This window comes from Girardinichthys multiradiatus, chromosome Y (genome assembly GCF_021462225.1).
Source record: "Girardinichthys multiradiatus isolate DD_20200921_A chromosome Y, DD_fGirMul_XY1, whole genome shotgun sequence".
Classification (NCBI taxonomy): domain Eukaryota; kingdom Metazoa; phylum Chordata; class Actinopteri; order Cyprinodontiformes; family Goodeidae; genus Girardinichthys; species Girardinichthys multiradiatus.
In genome coordinates, this window is record NC_061818.1 from 12,293,097 (window position 1) to 12,320,360 (window position 27,264).

The 27,264-nt window shown below is 38.5% G+C and overlaps 1 protein-coding gene across 1 annotated transcript; it reads left to right on the forward strand.

Annotated features, from left to right (window-relative positions):
* Positions 1–3,304: 3,304 nt before the first annotated feature.
* engl (endoglin, like) lies at positions 3,305–21,828 on the forward strand. The gene is made up of 12 exons (XM_047359843.1): positions 3,305–3,413; positions 4,389–4,560; positions 4,669–4,813; positions 5,341–5,533; positions 11,232–11,419; positions 12,558–12,638; positions 16,302–16,544; positions 16,648–17,118; positions 17,406–17,523; positions 17,588–17,689; positions 19,511–19,622; positions 21,774–21,828. Exons 2-11 carry the CDS (start codon positions 4,445–4,447, stop codon positions 19,618–19,620), a joined length of 1,767 nt encoding a protein of 588 aa, XP_047215799.1. The 5' UTR covers positions 3,305–3,413; positions 4,389–4,444; the 3' UTR covers positions 19,621–19,622; positions 21,774–21,828.
* Positions 21,829–27,264: the final 5,436 nt, after the last annotated feature.

Genomic DNA, 27,264 nt, shown 5'->3' on the forward strand with positions numbered 1-27,264 from the left:
GGATGTTCTCCTGTGTCTTCTGTCTTTAATCAGAGTGTTAGAGACAAATTGGTGGATTTGTATAGCAAAGCATCAGTACATAGGACAGAAATTGTGCGTCCTGAAACTAATTTGTGTTGTTTTTATCCACAGAACAGTATTGAACATAGAGCATTTATGCATCATGGAGCATTTATGCCTCTTAAACGTTTTGTTACATTTTGTTATATTACAACAACAAACCTCTGTGTTATTTATTGGATTTTTATTATTTAAACAAAAGCACTGAATAATTGTGACGAGGAAAGAAAATTTGAAAAGTGCGGTTTGCATTTTTATTTGCACTCAGCCTTTCTAGGTCAACAATTTGTAGAAACAGCAAACACAGCTGCAAGTCTTTCAAAGTATGTCTCTACCAGTTTCTGCACATCTAGAGACAAACATTTTCCTCATTTTTGAAATAGCTCAAACTCAGTCGAACTGGATGGAGAGCATCTGTGAACTTCAGTTTGCAAGTCTCGGCACAAATCTTTAACTCTGTGTAGGTCTGGACTTTGAGTAGGTCAATTTAACAAATGGAGATGCTATGACATGAACCATTTCATTGTTTGTTGCCAGCCTAAAAAGTAGTTTGAAAAAGGCATGTCACACTTCATGGGATAGGATTGAAATATGACACTTTGATACAATGTAAAGTAGTCAGTATACAGCTGTATACATGTATAAATTTGCTCAAACTGTGTATTTACCATTATTTCCCAGCACAGCCTTAATTCTCTTGCATGTGGAGTTCACTAGGTCTTAACAGGTTGCCAGTGGAATCCTCTTCCACTTCTTCATGACGACATCATGGAGGTGATGTATGTTAGAGACCTTGTGCTCCTCCACCTTCAGCATGTGGGTGCCCCACAGATGCACAGTAGGGATTAGATCTGTGAGTCATGCTTGGCCAGCTTGAGACCATCTGAACCAAATAACTTTATCTTGGTCTCATCAGACCACAGGACATGGTTCCAGTATTCCATGTCCTTAGTCTGCTTGCCTTCATCAAACTGCTTGCAGGCTTTCTGGTGCATCATCTCTAGAAGAGGCTTCCTTCTAGGACGACAACCATGCAGACCAGTGTGATGCAGCGGGTGTTGTATGCTCTGAGCACTGACAGGTTGACCCAGCACCACTTCTGCAGTAATTCTGGCAGCACTCATATGTCTAGTTTCAAAAGACAACCTCTGGACATGACATTGAGCAGGTGCAGGCATCTTCTTTGGTCAACCATGGCTAGACCTGCTGTGAGTGGAACCTGTCCTGGCCACCATGGTGCAGCTCAGTTTCAGGTTGTCGGCAATTTTCTTGTAGCCTCGGCCATCTTTATATAGAGCAACAATTTCTTTTTTTTAGATCCTTCTTTGCCACGAGGTGCCACGTTGAACTTCCAGTGACCAGTATGAGAGAACAATAACACCAAATGTAACACACCTGCTCCCCATTCACACTTGAGACCTTTGACACTAACACGTCACATGACACAGGGGAAGGAAAATGGTTAATTGGGCACAATTTGCACATTTTCACTTAGGGGTGCACTAACTTTTACTGCCAGTGGTTTAGACGATAGTGGTTGTGTTTTTAGTTAAACTTAGGGGACGGCAAATTTAGACTGTTATACAAGCTGTACACTGACTACTTTACATTGTATTAAAGCATCATTCCTTCGGTGTTGTGCCATGAAAAGATATACTAAACTATTTACCAAAATGTGAGGATGTACTTATGTTTTCAGAGATAGTGTACGTTTCTGGTTGTAAAGTGACAAAATGTAAAAAGAAAATAATAAATTTATAGACAAGAACACATTTGCATGGCACTGTAACAGAATTTTACTAATGTGTTTGAATCCCAATATTTAGGTTATTGTTATAAACCTACTGTTCCTCCTTAGCACAAGGTGCAAAGGTACAATGTTCTCCAGGTGATGCAGTGGGAAGGCAGCATCCTGTTCGAGGTCTGCTGGAGAGGTTTCAGGAAGGCCGTGGCTGCACTGCAAGAGAGCAGGGCAACAAGGAAACTCATGTCATTGCTTTGCAAAGACCAACCAACAGCCCCGGGAATATGGTAACTACTAAAGTTTTACTATAAAAAATAAGTTTCCTTTAAAAGGTTGAAGAATATTTCACTAAGTTTATTAGTGTCTGAACATGAGGTGCTGTAATATACCCCGTTTGCTAATGATTCGAAACTTTTAAAAATCAAATATGCCGGTAATTTAATAAGTCCCATAAAAAAACAAATACAGTCTCCCCTTTGTGTCCCAGCTGGATCCCCTCCTTGTGGAGTTTGAATGTTCTCCTTCTACTGCCCAAAACACTGATGTTTGGTTTCAGAGGAATCTCTCATTTTCATGGTTAAAACAAAACACCGCTAATAACATGATATGTAATGACATGTTTCTACACATATAGCCACTGGATAATATTACAAGCTATTTTGGTAAAGGTTCTTGTGTTGTGAAATTAGTTAAACCTCTGAGCAATGAACCAACTCCACCCTAACTCCATTCCTTGGAACTGCAGTTATGTTGAGGAAAATCAACAATAGTAGATTTGTAAAAACAAATCTACTCTCCTGTAGTTATTTATTTATTTTAAAAAAAACTGTTTATATCTATTTTGTGAATAACGTTAAGCAGATTTTCCTTAAATAAATATGATATACAAACATTAGTCTTTCAAATTTGTATTTACACTGAGAATAAATTTTTTAGGCTTCTGAAGCCAATTTGTGGCACAGGATTTTATTTAAAGGTACTAGGGGGGCTGAATACAAAGATATGCCATTTGAAAGCTTTTGAAACTATGTGTCATTTTCTTTTCTTTTAAACATATTTTAAACATATGAGCCACTTTGCGTTGGTCTATCACATAAAATCCTAATATGAAATGTGGAAATGTTCAAGGGTTATTAAAGAGTTTTGCAAGGCTCTCAATATACACAAGATAGCAGTCTTGTCAATCTTTCACCCCCTTTTTTTCCAAAGTCCGCAGGTGACAGTGTTCCTGAAGCCTTTGACTCTCTCCTCCGCCCCTCTTAGGACCCTCCACCCGGTGCTCAGCTCCATACTACCAATCACCTGGTGGCTGAAGGCTGAGCTGCTGCCCCCCAACCTCCCAGTATTTGTGCAGGTCAGTCAGTGTGTACAGAAAGAGAGGATTATGGTCCTGAATATTTCATTTAAAAGCTGTCTATTTAAATAATTCGCTAGGTGTCCCCAAACTCCAGTGTTCAGTCGCAGACTCTACATTTGCATGTTCAAACGGTTCATTCGTTACCTTTTCGCCTCCACGCACTGCACCGCTGGGCCCTTAAGCACCATGGCAACCTCTCCTCACTGATCCACACGAGGCAAGGCAATCGAGTCTACATCCATCTGGGAGAAGGTGAGCCACTGAGAAACTACACTGTATTGGAAAAAGTATAATGACAACCTTTCCAATCATTGAATTCAGGTGTTCCAATCCAACACCTAGGCATGCAGACTGCTTTTACAAACATTTGTGAAAGAATGGGTTGCTCTCAAGAGCTCAGTGACTTCAAGTTTGTTGCTATGATAGCATTGTGTCCATTTTAGAAAGTTTTCAACAGCTAAACATTTCATGGTCAACTGTTTGTTTTTGAGGAGTAGGACCCAAACACAGGCAAGAGGCAAGGAGAATCATGATTTTGGCAAATTTGAGTCTGACTATCTGGCTACAGCAAGAAATAACCAAGCAAACTGGCTCGGAAATGAACACTAAATGAATACAAAAAGAAGCACAGGAATAAGTAAAACAATAACTAACAGACCATGAATGAACAATAAACCAATCTGGAACGTAGAACACATGAGACCAAAGAGACCAACTGAACTCAAAATCCTTCAACTCTTAATTTTGATAGTGGTATTATAACAAAGAGAAAGTGACTGCGCACAACAGTACCTCAGCCACAAAGTGTCGGGCATGTCAAATCAAGGCAAACACGATCCTGAGGAGCATCCTGTGCAGAATTCACCAGCTTACACATTTTCTGCAGGGTCAATTACAGAGAACAGAGAGCTTTAAAGAATGGGTTGTGTTACCCAAACGCTTCATTTAAGTCTTACATTACCAAGCATGATGCAAAGTGTAGGATGCAGTGGTGTGAACACATAACTCCGCAGGACTCTTGAACAGTGGGTCAATATTATATTAAAGCCTTTGAATGAGGAATAAAAAGTAATTAAAGTTCATGTAAATACAATGGCTCACCAAGCACTTCCCCTCGTTGATCTCAAAAGTCTTTAATGTAACTTGAAGCCAGAGAGATTATTGAGAAACATTTTGTAAAATTAATTTCTATTATAAATCCTCTCTGGTTTTGTCTCCACGTCACAGATCCGTCCCTTCCTGCTGTGTGCCAGCTTCAGTCTTTATTCTTCTTTCAAAATTACATGACCTCAGATTTGCAGCCAGAAAAAGTGAAGGGCTGCACCCTTCCCAGAGGGAGTGAGGCTAGCCCGGAAGTCCATGTGATCAAGCTCCATTCAGCAGGCTCAGGGCTTAGTGGGTGAGATAATATAGCCTCCTGGGGTCCTTATTTAAAATTAGACAATGTTCTGTTTTAAACTGCAAGAAAAAAAAAGGAGACATTGTTTTCTCTCATTATCTCTTTCAGCTCTCTGCAGGTGGATGTGAAGGTCTCTCTTGTACCCCCAGAGGCCACTTCAGAACCACAGAAGGTGGTGCTGATTCTTAGCAGCTTAGTCCCGGTTAACTGGGTGATTACAGCTCCCAATGTCTGGGGTCACATTTCTGTTCATGTAAGGCTCAAATCTCTCATGTTAGTGTTTGAATTTGTAAAACGAGCAGCAGGTGGATGCTTTTTTTCAGATAGCTGCTCTTCCTCCTGCCTGCTCAGAAATAAGGATTGCTGTTAAATCAAGGACTTGATGAAATCGACTTCCTTAGATGCAGAAATTTTTACCTTTTAGGATGTAATTCAAGTAACTTTGAATGTGTTGTTCCATACATATGACTGACAGGGACTGCATGTAAATGAATTTGAGTCTGTCTATGTGATTGGATTGAATCGGTATGAACCAGATTGATTTGATTGAGATGACATTCGCTGTAAATTGTCACCACTTAAAATGTTGAACTGAATTGAATAAACCACAAAATTCTCAGACTGTCTTGACAAATAACAAAATTGTTATTTTTTAAGTCTAAGATGTTTATTTTGTGACCTACCCTTTCTAAATCTATCAGATGCTCTTGATTTTACATTTTAAAAAGCTGCATACCAGACTGCGTGTGTGTTTAATGTGTCTCATTTCTCTCTTGCCAGTCCTACAACAGTGTCTCTCTGCCATTTCCACCAGAGCCTAACGTAACCATGTCCAACACACTTGTATCTGACCTGTCTACTTTCTCTGATCCTCTTGTTTGGGCCACTGAGAGCGGCTACACACATGTAAGGTCATACACTGAGGCTGACCTGGAGAATCGCTTTGTGATCCAGCTGGCAGAAGGCGGGACAGGTAGATCTTTTCTGTCTGTGTTATTGGGGAAATGTACTAAAGCCTTAACTTTCATGCAGATTTAAATCTGGTTGTTTCCCATTGAAACATTTCCTGTTCACATCACATAGACAAACATGAAGGAATGAATGTAACATCCTCTGAAAAATACATCTCATGATTTTTCCAAGTTTTTCATGTATGTTGTCTAGGTGTCAAGTTATGTGTTCTCACCAGTGCACTTATTTACAGTAATACCAACCTGCCTTTTAATTGCATTCTGTGCAACTTGGCTCAAAGCAGTCCCCTTTTATCCCGATCCACGTTGGGAGGTAGTGACAGAGCAGCAACAGTCATGAGATGAAAGATGGGATTGCAGAGCCACTTTTACCTAATCAGATATAAATAATGACATGTTGTGGATTGCAAACAGCAACTTTGTTTGCTTTCTCTTGAATTAAATGCATGTGGACTGACAGCATGAGGATCATGACACACAGCGTTCAGTCTGAGATGATCAGGGGAAACCAAACATGTAATATGTTTTATATTTTATGTTCTCTTGTAATAGCTGCTGAGTTATACTCCTTTGACCCCACAATCCCAGCTGAATGCTCTGAAAGCATTATCATAAGAATCATTTGTTTAGTATGATTCTTGGTTGAGTTTTTTTTTTTGTAATTTTATGGAAGAGTATTAAGGCCAAAAGCAAACCTTTCAATTTAATGATCCAGCTAAGTTCCACACTCATTTCTAGTCTCGCAATATGGATCAGGACTGAAACAAGATCCTGGGTAAAAGCTGCGGAAATGAACTTCCTATGTAGGGTAGTCAGGGTATGCTTCACAGGGGGAGCTTCAATTAAAGCCACTGTTCCTCCTTATCAAAATGAGCCAGTTAAGGTGTTCTAATTAGGATTCCTCCTTGGGACCCCCTTTTACAAGTTTGCCAATACATCCCAAAGGGAGAAGAGCCCAAAGATGATACAGAATTTGCTGGAGGAATTATACATCCTTTCTGGTCCTTGGGTTTCCATTGAGGAGCTGGGCAGCATCTTATCCCTAATAGTGTAATACCAGTCCCTTCATCTTTCAGGGATTGGGCAATGACCTAAACAAATGGATTCTGATCACATATAAAAGCATCTTTATCTGCCCAACTCTCAACTCCCGAGAATGTGATCAAGGATATCATGCATTAATAAATTATTATAGATCATAAAAAGATGTCGCTTAATGTTTCTTCCCCGGTGATCTTTCATTGCCCAAGCACCCCCTCTGTTGGTAACCAATTGAAAATAATTCAGTGATAGCTGGAATAATCCATCTTTAACAGGCACTAGCTTATGTCACAGGTTACGTTCATCCGGTTAAAGGTGCAGCAACAAAAAGCACAAGTAGTCATGTTCACAAATGTCTGAGTCTCAAACGGATATGTTCATGGGTGTGTGATTATCAACCAACAAATTAAAGAAGAAATTTAGCTATAACTCCCCTGGCTTTTGAAAATAAGAACCTTTAAGCAGGTGTTAAGCATAGCTTTTCTTTTAGGCCACATTGCTGTATTGTATTAAAAATGTTTTTTATTGGTCTGATATAATATTCTGCTCTTAAATATCATGTTTTTATCTGCTGTAAGCAGAAAATCATCATAAAATAACATAAATAAAGTCTTGAAAACATCAGTCTGTCTTTAATGAATCCCTACTGAATTGAGTCACTGAAATAAATAAACCTTTTAGTAATATTCTAAATTATTGAATATGATTATAGATCTTAGCCCAACTGGGTATTTAAGTTAATTTAAATTGGTCAGTTTATGGATCCCTCTTATTAGCTAGATTTGACCTGCCCCAACATTACAGAAATATACAGGTCCTTCTCAAAATATTAGCATATTGTGATAAAGTTCATTATTTTCCATAATGTCATGATGAAAATTTAACATTCATATATTTTAGATTCATTGCACACTAACTGAAATATTTCAGGTCTTTTATTGTCTTAATACGGATGATTTTGGCATACAGCTCATGAAAACCCAACATTCCTATCTCACAAACTTAGCATATTTCATCCGACCAATAAAAGAAAAGTGTTTTTAATACAAAAAATGGCAGAAATGACTGCTTCAATGCGGCGTGGCATGGAGGCAATCAGCCTGTGGCAATGCTGAGGTCTTATGGAGGCCCAGGATGCTTCGATAGCGGCCTTTAGCTCATCCAGAGTGTTGGGTCTTGAGTCTCTCAACGTTCTCTTCACAATATCCCACAGATTCTCTATGGGGTTCAGGTCAGGAGAGTTGGCAGGCCAATTGAGCACAGTGATACCATGGTCAGTAAACCATTTACCAGTGGTTTTGGCACTGTGAGCAGGTGCCAGGTCGTGCTGAAAAATGAAATCTTCATCTCCATAAAGCTTTTCAGCAGATGGAAGCATGAAGTGCTCCAAAATCTCCCGATAGCTAGCTGCATTGACCCTGCCCTTGATAAAACACAGTGGACCAACACCAGCAGCTGACACGGCACCCCAGACCATCACTGACTGTGGGTACTTGACACTGGACTTCTGGCATTTTGGCATTTCCTTCTCCCCAGTCTTCCTCCAGACTCTGGCACCTTGATTTCCGAATGACATGCAGAATTTGCTTTCATCCCAAAAAAGTACTTTGGACCACTGAGCAACAGTCCAGTGCTGCTTCTCTGTAGCCCAGGTCAGGCGCTTCTGCCACTGTTTCTGGTTCAAAAGTGGCTTGACCTGGGGAATGCGGCACCTGTAGCCCATTTCCTGCACACGCCTGTGCACGGTGGCTCTGGATGTTTCTACTCCAGCCTCAGTCCACTGCTTCCGCAGGTCCCCCAAGGTCTGGGGGGGTCTTCCTCAGGGTCCGGTCACCTCTTCTCGTTGTGCAGCGTTTTCTGCCACACTTTTTCCTTCCCACAGACTTCCCACTGAGGTGCCTTGATACAGCACTCTGGGAACAGCCTATTCATTCAGAAGTTTCTTTCTGTGTCTTACCCTCTTGCTTGAGGGTGTCAATAGTGGCCTTCTGGACAGCAGTCAGGTCGGCAGTCTCACCCATGATTGGGGTTTTGAGTGATGAACCAGGCTGGGAGTTTTAAAGGCCTCAGGAATCTTTTGCAGGTGTTTAGAGTTAACTCGTTGATTCAGATGATTAGGTTCATAGCTCGTTTAGAGACCCTTTTAATGATATGCTAATTTTGTGAGATAGGAATTTTGGGTTTTCATGAGCTGTATGCCAAAATCATCCGTATTAAGACAATAAAAGACCTGAAATATTTCAGTTAGTGTGCAATGAATCTAAAATATATGAATGTTAAATTTTCATCATGACATTATGGAAAATAATGAACTTTATCACAATATGCTAATATTTTGAGAAGGACCTGTATAGCCATCATGTAACCTGCAGCGGTCATGTCTGGGGCCCAATTATTCAACCCATTTAATACCGATATAGGCTCCATATAGAAATGTTGGCTGGGTTAGACTGGTACTTTTATTTTCCTGCGTTTCCTAGATCACCTTCTCCATCTTTCAGATTATAGCTGCTGTTGCTTTGAGGGAAGTACATCGGTTCTGGCTTTTGTTTCTTAGCATAAAAGAGAATCAGATTCATTGTTTGTAAAATCAGACCTCCACATGTGACTGGTTTCTTTCGTCATCTGCCTCTTTGTTACCTTCAGGATAAGAGATATTACCTGTGGTGAACTGCGAGGGCGGTCTCCTCAGCGTGACTGTGGGCCTACAAAAACTAAAGGTCTTCATATCTAGAAATTAATTGATTGTCCCAATGAATGTAAGGTTTTTATTAAAGATGGGCTGTCTGTCTACTTTGATACGTAATGCGAACAGTGGAAGCAGTGTCAACAAAATATTCAAGATAGGCTTAATATGCCAAAACTGTTGCACAAATGTACAAATTAAATATCAACACCCTAAATTGCTGATCTGCTTTAATCGCTTTTGGCCCATTCCTTCTGACAGAACTGGTGTAACTGTGTTAGGTTTCCAGATAACTTTGCTCACACACATATTCAGCTCTGCCTGCAAATTTTCTGTCGGACTGAGATTGTGGCTTTGTGATTCCCACTCTAAACCCATTTCAGCCAAAGCTTTACTTTCTTGCAAATGCTTTTAGATGTTTCTTCAATATTTACTTGTAATATTCTTTCCTCATAATGCCACCTATTTTATAAACTGCACCAGTCCCTCCTGCTGCAAAATATCCACACATGATGCTGCCACTCCCGTATATCACAGTTGAAACGGTGTTCTCAGGTTGGAAAGCCTCCCCTCTATTCCTTCAAATGTAACAATGATTGTTATGGACAAACACTTCTATTTTAGGTTCTTCAGACCACAGGACATTCCTGTGAACATTTGCAAACTGTAATCTGGATTACTGTGTTGGTGCTGGGGTAAAGGCTTCTTCCTCTCTGAATGGCCTTTCAGCCCATGTTGGTACATGACCTGCAACACTGTGATTAATAGCACAGTCTTACCAGCTGGAGTCAGCACCTACTCAAGGTCTTCTGCTTTTGTTCTGCAGCCTGAATCACACATTTCACATTATGACACAATAATCTCTGGGACATAGAACCCATCTTCTTTGAACAGTATGATGGCTGGACATCCCGTACCGTTTTTATTTGCATGTAACAGATTTATCATGAATTGATGTATGTGGCACCTTTAAGCATCTGGAAATTATACATTGAGATGAACCAGACTTGTGGAGGTCCCCAGGTCCTTTCCTGGCACCTTGCCTGCTTTTGTTAGACTTTTCTATGATTTTGAATAACAAAGCAGTATGTCTGACGTGTTGCCTTAAAATACAACCACAGGTTGGCCTCCAATCAACTCAAATGTAATGACTTTTCAAAAACTTGCAAAGCTATGACTCATAATCTGGGTTTTTCTAAATTATGTAAAGGCATTTTAGTCTAAGTCTATGTGAACATCTAAAAAGCATTTATCTAATTATTCTGGCATTTAGCAAATAGAAATTTTATAATCCCTATTGACCTAAATAGGCAAGTGTCAGGTTTAAACCACCTAACAATACTATAACACAAAAAGAAGAGAGAGACAAAGTATTAGTTATTTTACTCGCACGAGGAGAACGGTCAGAGATGTGTTCAGTTACAAGTCTCCCAACCGCTCTGAAACCCATCCAACCGCTTCCTCTTTTTATTGTCTTTTGGGGGTCCCTAGTTTACAAAAACATTCATCTCTAAAGGATGGGAAAACAACAGCTGCATCGTAAACAGGTCATAAACAGCTTTATCCATTAACAGCACATTCCCACAGTCCCCTCCATCTTCCAGGGTCAGTTGCCCTTTTGTTCAGTGCAATCAGCCTCTCTTTATGACCTCCTCAACTGGACTGCTTCCTTTCCCGCAAGCTCAGCTCCATTTATGATCTTTGCCTGCAGACAACTCATCAGATCATTTACTCACACACATCTTGAATGATTCTAAGATCAAATAGTTATGTTAAAAAATAGGAGAAAATATAAGACAAATCTTTATTTAATTATTCCAACAGCAAGGTTTAAGTCTGCTGTAATATCAAGCAGTGAGAAAAAAAATTTAAATTAACTCTGGCACCAGTAAAATTCTCTCATTAAGTTATGCTCCAAAAGCATTTTAAGCTTTATAGTAGTGCAGATGTTAATTTTTCGTCTGTGTTTTTAGTTAAATGGATTAACAGTGGTTCTGTCTTTCAGAGCTTGTCTCTGCCGGCTGCTGCCATGACACTGAAGGATCAGAGATGCCAGGCTTTGTCCAATGGGAGCCATTTCCTGTTAGCACTACCGATTATTTTCTGCGGAACTGAGGGCGTGCTGCAGGAAGAGCCCAGAGGAGTGCTGTACAAAAACATGGTGGGATTTTCTGACAAAAAATTATTTTTTATGTCCTAAAAATAGCTATTTTGTGAAGAATGTTTTATTTTCTAGAAAGGCATAACTGACAGACATACCCCAAAAGATCTGCAGCTGTAATCTAAAGTTTTTTATATGTAAAAAAAAAAAAATGTTAAATAACTTTGTTTTTCTTCCTCTACACAATTAATGTTACTTTGTTTGGGCTTATCACATAAAATACCAATTAAGCACAATGACATTAACAATGTTCCTTTTTTTAGTCAAACGTTTGAATGTGCATGTGTACACAGTTCTTTTAGGGTGTTAATATCAGAGACAAGTTTAATTAGAACAGGAGAAAAAGTTCAGTTATCTCTTTGCTGACCTCACCATAAACTACCGATGCAACTTATATTCCGTTTTCTAACATGATTGATAATTAAGTGATCCTGGCCTAATTGCTAAGATGGAAGATTTTGCTGACATCTGTTGTTTATTGGTTTAATCTCAATGGTTTGAATGAGAGCAATGAAACGGATTGATCCAGATGCTTTTTGGTTAAAATTGTATGTAGGTGCAAAAGAGCACCAAATGGTTTCTTTTCTAGTTAAGCAGTGCTTAAAGATTGGAGACAAAGCCTCAGTTGACTTTTCAAGGAGAAAATATATCCTTTTGCTTTTATCTGTTGGCTGCTTTGTATCATTGACTGTCATCATCTGTCATCATATAATCAACAGGCAACTGTTTTTTAAAGCTGTAATTTATCTGTTTAAAAGGTATTAGACGGATGCTGCGAGGCCTAATGTGCTGTCTAATGTGTCGTTTGCCCTTTTGGTGATTCGTGACCCGTGTCGTGTTACCCAGAAAGTTGCTGAGTTGAGGATTAAAAGTGGATCTTAGCAAAAAAACATATAATTGGGAAGGAAATTATATTTCAGAGGCAGAAAGCTGGGAGAAGTATAATAGAGATAAAAAGCAAAATGTGACGCAAACCTTTTTCTGTGGGAGGGGGGCATACAATGTGTTTTCCTTTCATAACATCGTACCTTCCTCAAAGTTATTGTAATTAATATGCATGAATAAGAAAACTTAGTCTATAGATCTTCTATTTGTGTCTTTTGATTTTGTGTGTTTATTCTGTTGTATATGTGATCAGTTGCAGCTGTGGAGGGACATGCCTCAGAGCGTTGCTGCACAAGAAGAGAATGACAAGTCCAGACGGCCCCTCAGCGTACATGTGAGATCTCATTCATTGGGCTCTAAAGAGTGCCTTGCAAAGGTTTTCAACCTCTGGAACTTTTCCACATTTTGTGAAGTTAACACCACAAACTTCAGTGTCTTTCACTAGGATTTTATGAGGTATACTGACATAGACTAGGACGAAAATATATAAATACTTTTAAAACATTTTTACAAACAAAAAATGTTTTTATTTTTTCTTTGGAGGTAATATGAGGTATGTCTTTACAAGCCTAACACATCTAGAAAGTGGATTTATCACCTATTTGTCCTTGTAAAATACATTAAGATCAGTCTGATAAGAGGAACAGTGTCTTTTTTGAGCATCAGTTTTCATGTGTTTCCACAGATTCTATGTCCAGCTTTTCTGCTGATTCTGCTAAAGAAAAGCTTCCACACAGCACCATGTTGCCACCACTGCTGTAAAATATTGGGTTTGGTTTGATGAAGTAGATGAAGGAGTGAATTTGTGCACTGTTGTTCTCAGACAGCAACCCCTGCACTCCTATACAGAATAAACACAACTTCTCTCTAAGTACAAGAAATTATTAACAAACAACTTCCACCTGCAGTTAAAACACAAAACAAAACAATGAAGTTAGGACATTGTTAGGACCTTATGCAAAACTACACTAAAATAATGTGGGTGTTAGACTGGCCTGTCTGCAGTCCAGACCCGTCCCCCATTGAAAATGTGTGGCACATTATGAGGCACAAAATATGACAGCGGAGACCCTGGGCTGTTGAGAAACTGAAATTGTACATCAAGTAAGAATGGGAAAGAACTCCACCTACAAAGCTTCAACAATTAATGTCCTGAGTTCCCAAATGCTTATGGATTGTTGTTAAAAGGAAGGGTGATGTAACACAGTGGTAAACAAGCCCAAGAATGCCAGCTACTTTGGAACATGTTGCAAGCATCAAATTCAAAATGAATGAATATTTACAAAACAACAATTAAGTTAATCAGCTTGAACATTAAATATCTGTGTAGTGTATAAAATTGCATATAGGTTGAACAAAATTTACAAGTCATTGTATTTTCTTTTTTTTTGTTTTGCACAACGTCCCAACTTCATTGGAATTGGGGTTGTACTTTAGTCAAGAAACTCTTTAACTTTGAATGAGGTCAATTTGTAAAGTGATACAGTTTAAGTATCAAAACAAAGCAAAATACAGTGAAATTGATAATATTTATAAATATTTAATATTTATGATAAATTGTTTATCCTACACCAACTTTCTCTGCCCAGACACAACCTCTTACTATGATATACAGCCACTGTTCTCGGGCTAGAGACTGGTGCGGGTGGTTGCCCAGTATTGGTTAATCAGTTTAGCACATAAAGTTCATTGCTTCAATATTGTTTCAAGGCCGTGGGGGAAAACCACTTCGTCATCATAATCAGAGACACCATCTCTTCCTGAGGAATCTACAGGTCCTTCTCAAAATATTAGCATATTGTGATAAAGTTCATTATTTTCCATAATGTAATGATGAAAATTTAACATTCATATATTTTAGATTCATTGCACACTAACTGAAATATTTCAGGTCTTTTATTGTCTTAATACGGATGATTTTGGCATACAGCTCATGAAAACCCAAAATTCCTATCTCACAAAATTAGCATATTTCATCCGACCAATAAAAGAAAAGTGTTTTTAATACAAAAAACGTCAACCTTCAAATAATCATGTACAATTATGCACTCAATACTTGGTCGGGAATCCTTTTGCAGAAATGACTGCTTCAATGCGGCGTGGCATGGAGGCAATCAGCCTGTGGCACTGCTGAGGTCTTATGGAGGCCCAGGATGCTTCGATAGCGGCCTTTAGCTCATCCAGAGTGTTGGGTCTTGAGTCTCTCAACGTTCTCTTCACAATATCCCACAGATTCTCTATGGGGTTCAGGTCAGGAGAGTTGGCAGGCCAATTGAGCACAGTGATACCATGGTCAGTAAACCATTTACCAGTGGTTTTGGCACTGTGAGCAGGTGCCAGGTCGTGCTGAAAAATGTAATATTCATCTCCATAAAGCTTTTCAGCAGATGGAAGCATGAAGTGCTCCAAAATCTCTTGATAGCTAGCTGCATTGACCCTGCCCTTGATAAAACACAGTGGACCAACACCAGCAGCTGACACGGCACCCCAGACCATCACTGACTGTGGGTACTTGACACTGGACTTCTGGCATTTTGGCATTTCCTTCTCCCCAGTCTTCCTCCAGACTCTGGCACGTTGATTTCCGAATGACATGCAGAATTTGCTTTCATCCGAAAAAAGTACTTTGGACCACTGAGCAACAGTCCAGTGCTGCTTCTCTGTAGCCCAGGTCAGGCGCTTCTGCCACTGTTTCTGGTTCAAAAGTGGCTTGACCTGGGGAATGCGGCACCTGTAGCCCATTTCCTGCACACGCCTGTGCACGGTGGCTCTGGATGTTTCTACTCCAGACTCAGTCCACTGCTTCCGCAGGTCCCCCAAGGTCTGGAATCGGCCCTTCTCCACAATCTTCCTCAGGGTCCGGTCACCTCTTCTCGTTGTGCAGCGTTTTCTGCCACACTTTTTCCTTCCCACAGACTTCCCACTGAGGTGCCTTGATACAGCACTCTGGGAACAGCCTATTCGTTCAGAAATTTCTTTCTGTGTCTTACCCTCTTGCTTGAGGGTGTCAATAGTGGCCTTCTGGACAGCAGTCAGGTCGGCAGTCTTACCCATGATTGGGGTTTTGAGTGATGAACCAGGCTGGGAGTTTTAAAGGCCTCAGGAATCTTTTGCAGGTGTTTAAAGTTAACTCGTTGATTCAGATGATTAGGTTCATAGCTCGTTTAGAGACCCTTTTAATGATATGCTAATTTTGTGAGATAGGAATTTTGGGTTTTCATGAGCTGTATGCCAAAATCATCCGTATTAAGACAATAAAAGACCTGAAATATTTCAGTTAGTGTGCAATGAATCTAAAATATATGAATGTTAAATTTTCATCATGACATTATGGAAAATAATTAACTTTATCACAATATGCTAATATTTTGAGAAGGACCTGTATGTTCGGAGTATTTCTGCGGAAGCTCCATGACGTCACAAGGATTCTAGCTGTGACCCCTCCTTCCTGAGAGCTGTCATTAAAATGGGTTATTACTATGCATTCTGGCATTCAGAGTTTCTGGTAATCTCTTTTGTTCTCTGTGTATAGTTTAGTCCTTGTTTTCTCCCATGGCTGGGCTCAAAATAACCTAACCCTAATTTAAACAGGGTTTGGTTATAAACACAGCTTTGGTCTTGACCTGTCTTCTCTGTCCTCTATGTTCTTTGGTGGTGTTTGTCAACTAATGTTCCAAGGAAAATAACTCTGAGGACTTTACAAAACTACTGGATGTATAGTGAGACAGGGAATGTAATTTCACACAATTTTATGTTCGGGTCACAGAGTAAAGGAGACTGAACATAAATGCACACCACACTTATTAGATTTTTATTCATAAGAAATGTTAAGAAACCATGTATTATTTTCTTGTCACTTCACAACCATTCTGTCCTTTGTGTTATTCTATCCCATAAAATCTCAATAAAAAACTTTAAACAAAACTTGAAATGGTTTAAAGCACATCAGTACTTTTCTAAGAAACTGTATCTCACATGTCAATCTTTGTCCTTTCAGATAAGCTGCTTTGCCACCATTCCCTCAAAATCTGCTGCTGCTGATGATAATGTGACCCTTTCTCTGATGGGACGGTTCACACGGGGGGTACAACAGGGTCTAGAGTCTGTTCCAACTCTCTACCATCTACCAAATCCCTTACTCAGATCTGCTCTTCACCTGAGGCTTTTTGTCACTGACAGCTATGAGCAGACATGGATTGGGCCCTGTGTCATCACTGCTGACCACCGTGTCTTTGTCGAGGTCTCTGTGCTTGTTTGACATTTTAACACAAATTATAGTTCCAACTTGTTTAAAGTCACGGTTTCCATAATAGTTTCTTAACTTGAAATCTATTTTACTGCAGATTTCTGCCAAAACCTCCCTCGCAGATGTGGTGAATGTGGAGTCGTGTTTTGTATCTCCTCAGTCTGACCCTAAAAAATCTCCCTTTTGGAATGTGATAAGCAATGGCTGCTCCTCAGACTCTTCTCTACACCTCGTCACAAAGCCAAAAGGTGAAGAGTATGAAGGCACTGAACAGGATGGTGAAAAGGAGGAAGACGTTGGTAAAGCAGACGGACATGAGAGTGGCAGAAGATTCTCAGTGATGGACAATGGCATTCCATACATGGGAGATTCGGGAAAAATACAACTGTTGAGATTTAGTTTTATCCCGCGGCCAGTTTATAATGAGTCTATGCAGTTTGTCCACTGCAGCCTTCTCCTGTGTTTCTCTGAATCAGCGAAAGGAAAGCCCATAAATGACACAGGGGGGAATAGCTGCCCAAGTGGGATACTGATTACTCCACTTGTGTCAGGATCATCCAGACATCAGGTAAAGAAACACGACATGGACAATGTCACCAAACAAATACAGTATTAAGTTCCCCATGTCAGTGGAATTTAACATTAAACATGTTAATAAATATATTAATCTAACTTCAACTAAATGGTTTGGGTTCAGTGGATAACTGATATTAGGAGGCTTTTTATATTAACTTATACCTTATTTCAGAGTTCGCTTTTAAAAAGAAAAAACAAAATATGTCCACTAGTAAGAATCAGCTTTGATCTAGCAAGTGGTAAAATCCTAACTGCCTGTTTCCTGTATTCTCATGTCAGTGTGAGATCAGAAACCTCTCCAGACCCATGGTGGTCACTCGGTCTATTAGTTCACTGGTGACCAAAATGAAATCCTCTGCTGGTCAAAGAACAAAGAGGCTAAGTCCACAAAGCACCAGTGAGTATCATGAATTAAATAATTTCACTCTACCACAATTTAACATGTCATTTTCTGTCTGCAGGTTTTGTGTTGCAAGAAGGACTGTTGATGGGAATCGTCGTTGTAGCTTTTTTAGTTGGAGTCAGTTTAATGGGAGGACTGTGGTGCATCTATAAATACACAGGTAAATGCAGGAAAGGTTGTCGAAATGTAAAAAGTCTGGTCAGATGTAGCAAAGTAACTGATTTGTTGCACTCGATTTTCTATACAACTGAATACTGAAGAATACATCACAGTACTGTGAAAAAGAATCTCCCTATAGGAAGATTTTTTTAACTTGTTTCAGATCAGCAAACAAATAGGAAAATATAACCAAAGTTTGAAAAAAAAAAAAAAACTGTTTTCAAAAGTTGATTTCATTAAGAGAAAAAAGCAATCCAAATCAACATTGCCTCCTGTCAAAAGGTAATCACCTCCTTTGTTCACAAATTACCTGCGACTAACAATTTGTTTAGAATCAGAATCAGAATCAGAATCAGAAAAGCTTTATTGCCAAGTACGTTTTTGGACATACAAGGAATTTGTTTTGGCGTAGTCGGTGCAATACAGTACAAATTAAACAGTATAAACATATCTACAATATAATATAAATATATGTGCACAGTTTTAAGTGAGAAAGCTGAGGTTAATTTTACTAGCCACACATGGCTCTGGCAGAGCTGCAGAAGACAGAAATCACCTAGAAAGAACCTTACTGACAACAGAAAGTAGTCTAAAAGGTCTTGAAAAGCCACACATCATACACCGAACTAATGAAATTAAACAGATGGGAAACAAATTCACTGTCATCTATCAGTCTATGAAGAGTTACAAAGCCATTTCTAAGGCTTTGGGATTTCAGAGAACCACAGTTAGTGCCTTGATCCACATGGAACAGTGGTGAACCTTCCCAGGAGAGGTCAACCAACTAAAATAATTCAAAGAACACATAAACAACTTACCCAGGAGGTCACAAAAGAACCCAGAACAAAATCTAAAGCACTTCAAGCCTCACTTGCCTCAACTAAGGTCAGTGTTCATTATTCAACATTAAGAAAGAGCCTAAGGAAATATTGCACCCATTGAAGAGTTCCAAGAAAAACAAACACAGTGGAATAAAGAGAACACAAAGGCCTGTCGTGATTATCCTTAAAACTTTTAAGAAAATATTCTGTGGACTGGTGATACAAAACTATAGTTTTCTGTAAACTGTGTGCAAAATTAACTGTTATTTGGGTGTAGGGGGCAATTAATCTTTCACATAGGGCCAGGTTGGTTTGGGTATTGTTTTTTTTCTCAATAGATTAAGTCATGATTAAAATTATTATCTAAAATATAAAGATTTGAGAAAGAAAAAGCGGAAGAAATTTGTAAGGGGGCAAATACTTTTCACAGCTTTACATAAGAAAAGGATAGAGTAGTCTAGACTAGACTAGACTTGAATAGAGTAGAATAGAATACAATAGAATACAATAGAATGTATAACAACAAAGCAATAATACGCTTAACAGATAATATGTGCAAACAGTTTGCTGCAGCAGGAAAACAAATTCAAGTTATGAAATACATATTTGGCACCTGTTCCCATATTGTTGTGCTCTTTACATAAATGTATTAATACTTACTTCCAGAAAAAAAAAAAACTGTTTAGTGTTTTATATTAGAAATGTTTTTTTGTGTTTGTTTGTGTGAGTAAGTGGAGGTTAACCAAATATATGCAGTAGTTTGCCAAAGGCATGGCTTTAGTTTGCAACAACAGATATTAAACTATGTCACCCTGCATCTCAGAACAGACAGTACTGTTTCAATAGTAAACATAAAAAAACACACAGTCAGCAGCAGGGCAGACGCTGATTTAATCTAGGAAACATCAGCCACAGGTTAGAAACAACAAAATTATGGAAATCTGAGACAGTTGTGGTGAACTGATGGGACTTTGTGGGTTTTTGTTTGTTTGTTTTTTTAGGTGGACGTCGAGAAGGTTTTAGAGATGGTCATTTAACAAATCAGACAGATGAGGGTTGCAACATCAGGACTCCACCTTTTCTGTCTGATCAATCCTCCAGCTCAGTTTAGAGGTAAGACATGATAACCAAATAATTAGAAAAGGAATCACCAACTGTGTTGAATTGGCAGAATTTTGCACTTTTTTTATTCAGGTCTGCACAAGCCTCGAATTTCAATAACGTTTGAATTTTTTAATCTGACAGTCAACATAAAATATGAACGTAACATATGTCTTGTTTGATAGTTTTCAAAATCAAATTTTAAACATTTGTATGGGGTTTACAACAGAGGTAATCCTGGAAGGCAACATGTCTAATTATGTGACTGCTTTTAATCTCATATAAACTGACCCTAATTTTGGACACAATGGTCATAAATCGGTGGGCTAATGTGTCATTATTTGCCATATATTTGCCCTTATATTATTGTAGCCTTTAGACAAAGAACAGCTAACATCTTAGTGCTTTAGCAGAGTCATACATTTGAAAAATACTAGAAGAATACTAGAAAAATACTAAAATCAAGAGTTCTGCTTTCGGTCTTTAATATTCTTACTTGTCCTACACAACATTTTCTGTCACTCTCAATACCTTGGTGTTACCCAGGGATCAGTCCTTGGCCCCCTTCTCCTTTATTTTTACACATATTGCTTTCAGGCCTGCTTATTAATTTTTTGTTTTATAAAATGAGGTTTTTGTTTGAAGCATATTCTTACTATGTTAGGAATGACGTTTATCCTTTCCACAATTAGTTGTGTGACAGATAAAATAAGTGGTGTGAGATATTTTTGTTGTGTTCTGGGGTTCAGGTTGACCAAAGCACAGACAAGAGTTAGGCAGCAGCATGTTTAAAGGAGCTCTCTTCTTTATTTTAAAAACAATATTTTCCAAGCGTAGCAAGAACTTAGCAAATCACTGCAGGTACAAATAATCCAAAAACTTACAAAGTTGAAACTGCAGGAACATAGTAGTCAAAGTACTTAGGCAAGGGTAGGTGAACGGTGTTGAGAACGGAGTTGTAACGGAGGAACCAGCGAGGAACAAACAAAACCAGAGAGCTTATGAACAGAGGGAAGTGAGGTATGAACCAATGAGACACAGAGGTAGGTAATCAGACGAGAATGGAGAACAGGTGTGAACCAGGCTGCATAGAACTGAGGGAGTATGAATAGTTGTTAAGGAGACCAAACTAGAAAACAAAGGGGACATAAGACATAACCTAAAGAGAACTGACTATAAAACAAAACCATAAGTAAGTACTGCATTAACAAAAATCAGGGAACCAGAACTAAAGGAAGCTAAGGACAAAAATAAATAACCAAAGAAACATAAGAACCTAGAAAAAAGATTAACTAAAGTAAACAGAGAAACTAGAGGGAACAAAAGAACACCATAACCAGAGATCTGACTAAAGAAACCCTAAGTACAAAAGTACTCCTGCACAGCACCTACGAGCCTGCCGTTCAATTGGAAATGCTCAGCCATGTTGCAATCCCTGAGCCCCTTCTTTCAGTGTATTAAGATCCCTCTTCCGCTAAAAAATAAAGATATTTTCATTTAATGTCCTGTATCTGCTGCTTGATTTTGGATGTGAATCCGAAAGTTACTGTTAAATATGAAACAAGTTATTAGAAATTTAAGCAACCTAATAATAGCTAATTCAGATATTCTGTTTTTCAATTAATTTCTATAATTTGTAGGTGTTATTTAGTTTGTTTAAATATTATTCATAAATATGAAATACTGTGGGACTCGTTTTTCATTTAGAGTGTACTTTGCATGTGGGAATAGCTGTGTTATTTTGTACAAAAGTAATAAAGCTAGTAGATAAGGACTTTATCAGAAAGTCCAGAAGACTGAAGTGGAGGCCTTTACTATGTCCTGGATCCAAGAGTTCCTGACAAACAGACAAAGGTTGTGTGTCTAACCTGGTAGATAGCAGTACAGGAGCACCACAGGGACAGTACTCTCACCATTCATTTGAGTGTGTACACCTCAGGCTTCCAGTATAAGATAGATTCTTAGCGGAGGAGTATAAGTCCTTGGTGTTCACTTGGACATCAGACTGGAGTGGAGACACAACTGTGAAGCCATCTACAAGAAGGGAGAGAGGAAAGTGTATTGTTTGAGGAAAGTTTGGACTTTAAGTATTTACAGCCAGATGCTGTATATCCTCTCTATGTCTGTTGTGGAGAGTGTCATGTCTTCTGCCATCATCTGCAGGGGTAGCAGCATCAGAGCCAGGGACTTAAAAAAGCTCCACAAGGTAATAATAAAGAAGGCTGGCTTTGTTCTGGGAATTCTTCTGGAACCTCTGGAGATCATTGTACAAACAATGATTCTTCATAAAATGAAGAACATTATGGAGAACCCTGAGCATCATCTTCATGAGACTGTCCTAAAACAACAGAGTGTCTTCAGTCAGATGCTTCTTCAGATCTGCTGTAAGACAGACAGGAGATTCTTCCTTTCCACAGCCATTGGCATTTACAACAGCTCTTTGAAGAAACCTTTCATAAGATGAACTACAACAATATTTATTTTTCCTTTGTGATGAACAAAGTATTTTTGAATAGAATTGAACCCCCATTAAATCTGCAGTCAAAAGTGCCAAGTCCTGTGTAAGTGTATAAGTATCAATGCAGTTTTTCACTTTATTTACTCACTGGAAATTGCCAGAAATATGCTGATGAAAATATTTTCTTGGGTGAATTGATCACTTGTATATTACTGTAATGTACAATTTAAATAAGTGCTGAAGGTGGTTAAAATTTATATTGAAAAATCATGGGAGACATATGTGTTAAAATAAGTTTTTACAGTAAGGACTGTATTAAAGGATGCTATAATTGGTAACACTGAATGCATTATTTGGAGTAAATTGTTGTTTTTTATAATATATATTAATTTTGATGCAATTTTATTAAAAGGGAATATAATATGGAAAATAAATCAAAGATGTTTTGTTCTTGCTCTGTTTCCACTTGTATTAATGACTGGTTTTAAATAAATAAACCATATAAAAGAAATTGTTTAGAAGTTGGCAGTTTTAATGAACTTCCTGTCAAAATGTACTTTTATTGTGAAGTATCCTGTTTAGTTTGATGTTACAGAGTTTGACTTTACTGGCAGCGAAGTGATTGGTCCATTTCAAATTTGAATGAAGGCTCTGTAAGTTTATTGGTTGCATGGAATCACGTGATGTTTTCTTTGAAAACTTGGTTGGCTGAGGGGTTTTTCTGTTTTGCCCGCCGAATAATCCTTAGTCTTTTACAGACTAGCTTTGAGTAAACTTCTGGTGAGCTCAAAGTATTCCCCAAACCCTTTATTCCCCAAACCCTTTATTTCCAAAACCCTTCCGAGAAGAAAGAGCAATCTTGCTGTTTTTTCTCTCCACCCAGAGTGATTACTGTCGAACACACCAAGCCTTTTCCGTTGAGGTAAGCATTTTTAATACTTATTTTTTTGGCATATGAATAAGCAATATTACTCTGAAGCTAGCTTGTGCATTTATTTGTTATAAATCAGTAAAATTAGGCTTTGTTTCATTTCGAAATTATATTATAAAATATGCTATTTAAATACCGGACTTTGCAGTCTTTGCCTTAAACCGTTTGTGAAGCACACAGAGTTTGAGGAGACAAGCTGGCTGCCGTGAGTTTTGTTGCTCTTGCTGTGAAGCTTAGTTTCGTGGTAGGAGACGTTAGGTAAAACTACAGAGAGCGGGTCCGTTGAAGGTAACGTTCTGGATCCGTTGTCATGACTTAACATGACGACAGAGTTGCTTGCACATAACGAATTGAAGCGTATGAAAGTTAATCATTTAAAATAAATTAGTCAGTAATAAGTAAAGTTAATTAATGAGGCTACAACTTCATAAACAGAGAATAGTTAAATGTGCATTTGTTGAGCTTGAAGCTCAAGAAGGACCGGTATCCGCTTCCAAACGGACTCTGGTGTGGTTCGCCTATGGTCTGAATATGATCCGGTTCCGATCCGAACCAACTACAGAAAACGTACATCTCTTTACTCTCTTTACTTAACAATCCACCGATTGCTAAGATGTAAGTTATACTGAAATCATACCTGGGCAGCTGATTGTTGTAACACCGGCCATGTTTGAGTGCGCGCGCAGAGCACAGCGTCTTCTTCTGCGTTCAGCACGTATTCTTTCAACGCTGTTCCACACTTATAACTAGAACGTCTCAAAGTCTGTGTTGAATGAGCTGCTCTTCAACCTCACGATAATATTGCAGCTGTAATAACGGAACAAATATGCAGAACAGAAGAGCTGCACGCAGCACGTCTCATGCAGCTGTTTTCCTACATTTCCGGGTCTGTGCTCTGTCTTGCCCACGTCATTTCTGTCCAATGGGAGCAATGATCGTCACCCACGTGGCTTTGTTTACAGGTTGTTCACTTGCAAAAAGTAAAATGTGAAGCAACAAACTAAACGGTATACAATGTACATCTTATAACTGTAATGTAATTGTCATTTACTTAATGTACTTTAAATGTGTCACAGGGTGACTTTGTGACTTTTTTGCTTGCAGTTTATTTATAAAACTGTGGGGACTTTACTGACATGCATTAGAACAGCAACTGTATAACATGTACCTAATATAAAGTCAAAATGTTTTATGGCGTTATTGACTCATTTGCTTTTCCAAAAATTAGTACAACTTTATTTAAGCTGTTAAATGTTTAAATTGATGTTTTTCAAACAGTTTTTAGTTGTACAGTAATTTATGAAAAAATGCACAATGTTGTGATGAACTGTACATCTTGGTAAATTAATGTGAACATATTCTACTAAAGTAATATTTTTTCAATCATGAATACCTTTAGCATTTATTCCTTTAATGTTAATTTGCAGATGCCTCGAGGAAAGTCCCACCACCGATCCGAAGCTGCTCGTCGCAGGGTTGAAGCAACTTGGGCCCAGCGTGTCGGGATGCCAGAGCCTTCCAGCGACTTTGTTCCACGTCAGTGATTAAAATATTGGTTATGTGTATATAGTGTTATTGTGGACCAATCTGGTTTAAATATTATATGTTAAATAAATAAGAAAAAAATCTAAGTACTTGCTTTTGTATGTTTATCCATAGGGTCAGGGTTAGCTGACTCCCAAACTCAACAAGTTCACCAAAATGCAACCTGGATGTCACCGAAGATGAAGACACAATGAGCACAGATGTTTTCAGCTTCTTTAATGAGAAAGAGGTCACACAGAAAGACACTTTTTCACCACTAAGTCCATCAAAGGGTGCAAAACCCAAATTCAAAAAGTTTACCACGAAGGGTTTTTGTATAAAGTGTTTTGGAAAGGTTCCTCTGTCATCAATGCATGTCCCAGAAGTATCAGAGACCAAGAAAAAATCAACAGAACACATCCCTGTTGCTGGTGTGCAGTCTGAGCAACAACAGAAACGTTCTTCTCAAGACTTGGATTCCCACCAGGAATCCAGCAAGGACATCCCTGGACTCCTTTATCCAAGTAAAATTTCTCACTCCAAAGTTCAACAGATTTACCAAACATTTTGCCTAGATGTGACAGAAGACGAAAATAAAGATGAAGATTCTGAGCGTACAGATATTTTTAGCATCTTTACCGACCAAGAAGAAACTCCAACAAAAGATACCAAACCCTTCTGCAAAATAGTATGGCAAAGGTTTAGGACTTTTTTAGCAGAAACGTTTGGTTCCAACCCATCAAAGGCTGCACCCATTCAGTTAGCTGTTGACCCATTACCACAGCTGGTTGTCCCAGACACCTTCCTGTCTCAAATGTCAACAGTAGACAAGACCCAAGAGAATGTAGGCACACAGACTTCTCCAGAGTTTTCGGTCATGCAGGGGGCAGATCAGTATGAAGCTGCAAGAGAAAAAGCACAAAAATCTAAAAATGCTGTGCAGGTGCTCGTCAGGAAAATTATTTCTCATTGCATAGAAGAATCAGGAAACATGTGCAGTCAGAATGTATTTGATTTAATTGAGGAGCACCTGTTTAGCAAAATGTGGTCAGAAGCTGAAGGAGATCTTTTAGATATTGACCCAGAAAAGATTGAAAACTGTGACACGGCTATTTTGAAAGACCTTTGTAAAATATTAAAAAATTCATTCAGTCTACTGGACTATTTGTACTTAGACAAAGAACCAAGCCTTTATCATGAAATTCTTGTGTCCTGTGCCAAGAAACACTTAGGGAGTCTTAAGAAGTCTTCCTGATCTACATTTTAAGGTATTAAGACCAATGATGCATAAGAAATACTTCTAGTGCAGAAAACATTTGAGAAAGATATATAAAAATACATTAATCTGTTATACAATTGGCAATTCACAGTGCATAGCAGCAAATTAAAATTCATATGAACATGGTTCTATCTTTTTCTGCTTGAACTAAAAATGAAAAAGAGTTTTGGGGCTGCAAGATGGAAACAAATTCCGATGTTCTCATCATGCATGCGTGGGTTCTCTCCAGGTGCACTGGCTTCCCCCCACATCCAAATAAATTCATGTTAGTTAAGATGATCTTTCTGAAATGTAATTAGTGAATTTCTGTCATCCCCTGGCAAAGTAACATGAACGGGGAAAGGAAATTTGACAAAAATGTAATACATGTCTCCAATCTTTTATCATGTTTAGGAATAGTTATTATTCACACACACACACACATATATATATACATACATACACACACACATATATATATATATACATACATACATACACACATATATATATATATGTATATATACATACATGTATATGCGTACATATACATGCATACATGCATAAATACAGTACTGTGCAAAAGTTTTAGGCAGGTGGAAAAAAACTGCTATAAACAGAGAATGCTTTCAAAATGGAAGTATTAATCATTTATTATCATCAAACAACAAAATGCAGTGAATGAACAAAAGAGAAATCTATATCAAATCAATATTTACCTTTTGTCTTTAAAACAGCATACATTCTTCTAGGTACACTTGCCCACAGTTTTTGAAGGAAATCGGCTGGTAGGTTGTTTCAAACATCTTGGAGAACTAACCATAGATCTTCTGTGGATGTAGGTTATCTCACATCCCTCTGTCTCTTCATGTAATCCCGGACATACTTGACGATGTTGACATCAGGGTTGTGTGGGGCCATGCCATAACTTCCAGTATTTATTGTTCTTCTTTAAGCTGAAGATAGATCTTAATGATTTGGCTGTATGTTTGGATTCGCTAACTTGACATTTTGTAAATTGATAAAAATAAACAATTATATTTGATATTTCTGAAAGCATTGTTTGTTTACAGTGACCCTCAACAATCAGAATTCTGGTAATGTCAGGACACCATAATCTCTACAAAACTACCAATTCTACTGATTGCGACTGTCTCAGAATATTTGACAGTTAATTATGATGTACCACATCTGACTTAGAGACTAAAGCTAGAGATATGGCACATATAATGAGTAGGAACTGACCATGTCCATCAACAGATCTTCTTCAAACAGAAGATATGCTGGAAGTGGATCTGGGGAACATTGCAGAGTAGTTCAGAAACCTAAGGATAGGGAGAGGCATGCTGAAGAAGCCTGATGGAAGTGATGTGCTAGTAACCTCTCCCTCCCAGATAGGGCGAGGCATATTGTTGACTCCTGATTGAGTGAGGTGACTGTACCCTCTCCTTCCTATTAATGGGGAGTTCGCTCAGATATGCGG

What these genes read in the sequence shown, in the direction of transcription:
- engl (XM_047359843.1), top strand. Translation starts at nt 4,445, where the DNA reads ATGACCTCAGATTTGCAGCCAGAAAAAGTGAAGGGCTGCACCCTTCCC. An exon ending in ACCACCGTGTCTTTGTCGAG is followed by an intron (nt 16,545 to 16,647) that starts GTCTCTGTGCTT and finishes ATTTTACTGCAG; the next exon opens with ATTTCTGCCAAAACCTCCCT. An exon ending in GTGCATCTATAAATACACAG is followed by an intron (nt 17,690 to 19,510) that starts GTAAATGCAGGA and finishes TTGTTTTTTTAG; the next exon opens with GTGGACGTCGAGAAGGTTTT.